The 2,500-nt window shown below is 43.0% G+C and overlaps 1 protein-coding gene across 1 annotated transcript in view; it reads right to left on the bottom strand.

Moving 5' to 3' along the window:
- LOC125031644 overlaps nucleotides 1-2,500 on the bottom strand; it is a 177,312-nt gene that overhangs the window by 3,237 nt on the left and 171,575 nt on the right. The window contains exon 29 of the mRNA XM_047622526.1: nucleotides 1-1,674. This exon is cut by the window's left edge and continues 3,237 nt beyond it. Within this exon, the coding sequence (XP_047478482.1) occupies nucleotides 1,480-1,674 (195 nt within the window). The 3' untranslated portion in view covers nucleotides 1-1,479. The remainder of the gene's footprint in view (nucleotides 1,675-2,500) is intronic.

Genomic DNA, 2,500 nt, shown 5'->3' with positions numbered 1-2,500 from the left:
TGAACTTCAACCCTTCCTGTGGGCAGATATAACGTTCCATGGAGTATCTCAAAAAGGTGACTGTTGTAGTTAGAGACAGAGATGCTAGGTAAGGTTAGCAGTATTTAGGGTTAAGGTCAAGGAATACTGAGATAAGGTCAAGATAATAGGGTAAAGTTAAGGAGCATCAGTTATAGTTACAATTGCTAGATTAAGGTCAACACATGCCGGGTTATGTTCAGGAGAACTAGGCTAAAGTGAAGAGTGCTGAATAAAGGTCCAGGGATACCGGGCTATGGTCAGAACTGCTCGGTGAAGGTCAGGATTGCCAAGTCAACCTAAAAAATGCCAGAGGAAGGCCAGTATTACACTGTGAAGGTGAGGAACACCGGGCCAGTAGTACCAAGGGGAGATAAAAGTCCCGAGGAAGACTATATAGAATCTTAGGGTAATTATACATGGTGACAGGTAATATGTACTGCTCAGGTAAGGTCTGAAATTATCCAGGTAAATTATTCATGGAGAACTTTATATTTACTTAACCAGGCAGAGTATGACATGTCAAGGTGTGTGAGGGGAAAGAGGGGAAAGGGATGTCATGAAGGACATGTAAGACATGTCAGGGAGAAAGAGGAGAGTGGTTTTACGAGGAAGAAAGGAGTATGGAAATGAGGGGAGAAGGGGGGGGGGGGGGGTGGAGAAGACACGAGCCATAGTGTTGGACTACGTAGGTCATCTTAGTATTGGAAACTAGAAAGGGTAGGGTACTCTATGGAGCAAACTTCCACACATGATTAAAACTATTCTGTAATATTATTTAAAGCACTTAGTCAAAATCACAAGCATTGTGACGCTGGCCAGCCTGTCTACTAAAGCGAGACAGAGCAGGCCGAGAAGGTGTTATACGTACTGATATTGTGGCATGTAAAAAACTGCTCTCAAGGCAAACAAGTGACGAGAGTCCACATTAACGGGAAGTCCGGAAGTGTGAGGTGCACAAGGGAGGTGTTATGTGTGCAGCCTGATGCTGGAGTGGGGGCATATTTGTCGCCCCAGTGTGGCCCCAGCGTGGCCCCAGCATGGCCTACTACCCGTGTGGCCGCTGGGGACTGATGTGGAGAAACGAGCCCCACGATGCCCCAGCAGGGGAACTTATGGGGCACTTAATGCCCCGAGTACCGCGTCATGACGACTACCATCGTCTCCACTTAGGCAAGTCGATGATGTCTTTGAGCCTCTTATCTTAATGCAATACTGCAAATTTGCAACACAAGCAGTTAGTGTCAGATCAAGTCTTGAAACCGAGACAAAAGAGAGCACCCAATGAAAAGCTTCACATTCTGCTTGATAGCAATATTGCAGGTTGCAAATATCGTTGAATGTTCTGCACTAGTACACGGAGGTCTTATGTTGTGACTGTGTGGCAGGCACGGAAGTGCTTGATCCCATGGGAAGGGCTGGCGCAGCGTGACCCAGGCCTCGAGGGCCATCGCTCTACCACTACCCGAAGCTGTCCAGGCTGGCCATGGAGCCGCGACGGGTGAGCGCCGGCAGCGACACCAGCGAGGAGGTGCCGAAGAGCTTGTACCATCCGATGACGATGTTGGAGAGGTCCAGGTCGTCCAGCATGATCTGCGCCAGGCCCATGAACACCTTACGGCCCTCCATGCGCCCGTAGTCGCCCCACACCGTCACCTGTTGCGGGAAGGAGACTGTCAGGGGCTCCACTGGGAAGACTTACAAGAGGACTAGCTAAAGGACTGTGCTGTACGACAACTCGTATTTATTCATACGTGATATCCAGGGCCTTTTAAAGACAAAATGAAAGACAATCATTATCATAATAAAGATGATAATGATATTAATAATAATAATAATAATAATAATAATAATAATAATAATAGTAATAATATCAATAACAATGACGATTAAGTATATCAGTGTATTTCTTTAGAATATTTTCATAACTTTCCCGATCTATACTCTTATTTACAGCACTTATATATGATATATACATGCAGCTAAATCCATAATCCACGTAAATATATCAGAGACCAATATGATAAAAAAAATATATGTATTCTAAGTGGAAATTATTAAGGATAGCAATATTTTTCTGCACATTTTGATTGATCGTGCAAAAGTATGAGCATTTGCCGAATTCATTAATATCTAAAGCAACATTACACAATGAACCTGTAATGCATGTCATGTTCTTGGCTACTTGATACTTACACACGTGTGAGTTTGATAGAATTTTACTCACTAAAGGGGGTATCACGGAAACTCTAATTTTCATGATTTTTCTACAATGTACATATTTGTTGCGCATTATCTTCAAATATATACAGAATGACGTATCTATACGAAATGTCTCGTGGCCTATTCACTCTCTACTTTCTAGAAAAATCAAATGGAGATCTAGTCTGAATATTATATATATACATAATCCATCGTAACTGGATAAGTTGGAGTATGGAGAGCTTCTCAAATTATTGTAATGATGTTTTTTTTCGTAGAG

This window comes from Penaeus chinensis, chromosome 13 (assembly GCF_019202785.1).
Source record: "Penaeus chinensis breed Huanghai No. 1 chromosome 13, ASM1920278v2, whole genome shotgun sequence".
NCBI lineage: Eukaryota > Metazoa > Arthropoda > Malacostraca > Decapoda > Penaeidae > Penaeus > Penaeus chinensis.
This window is presented reverse-complemented; position numbering and strand designations above follow the sequence as displayed.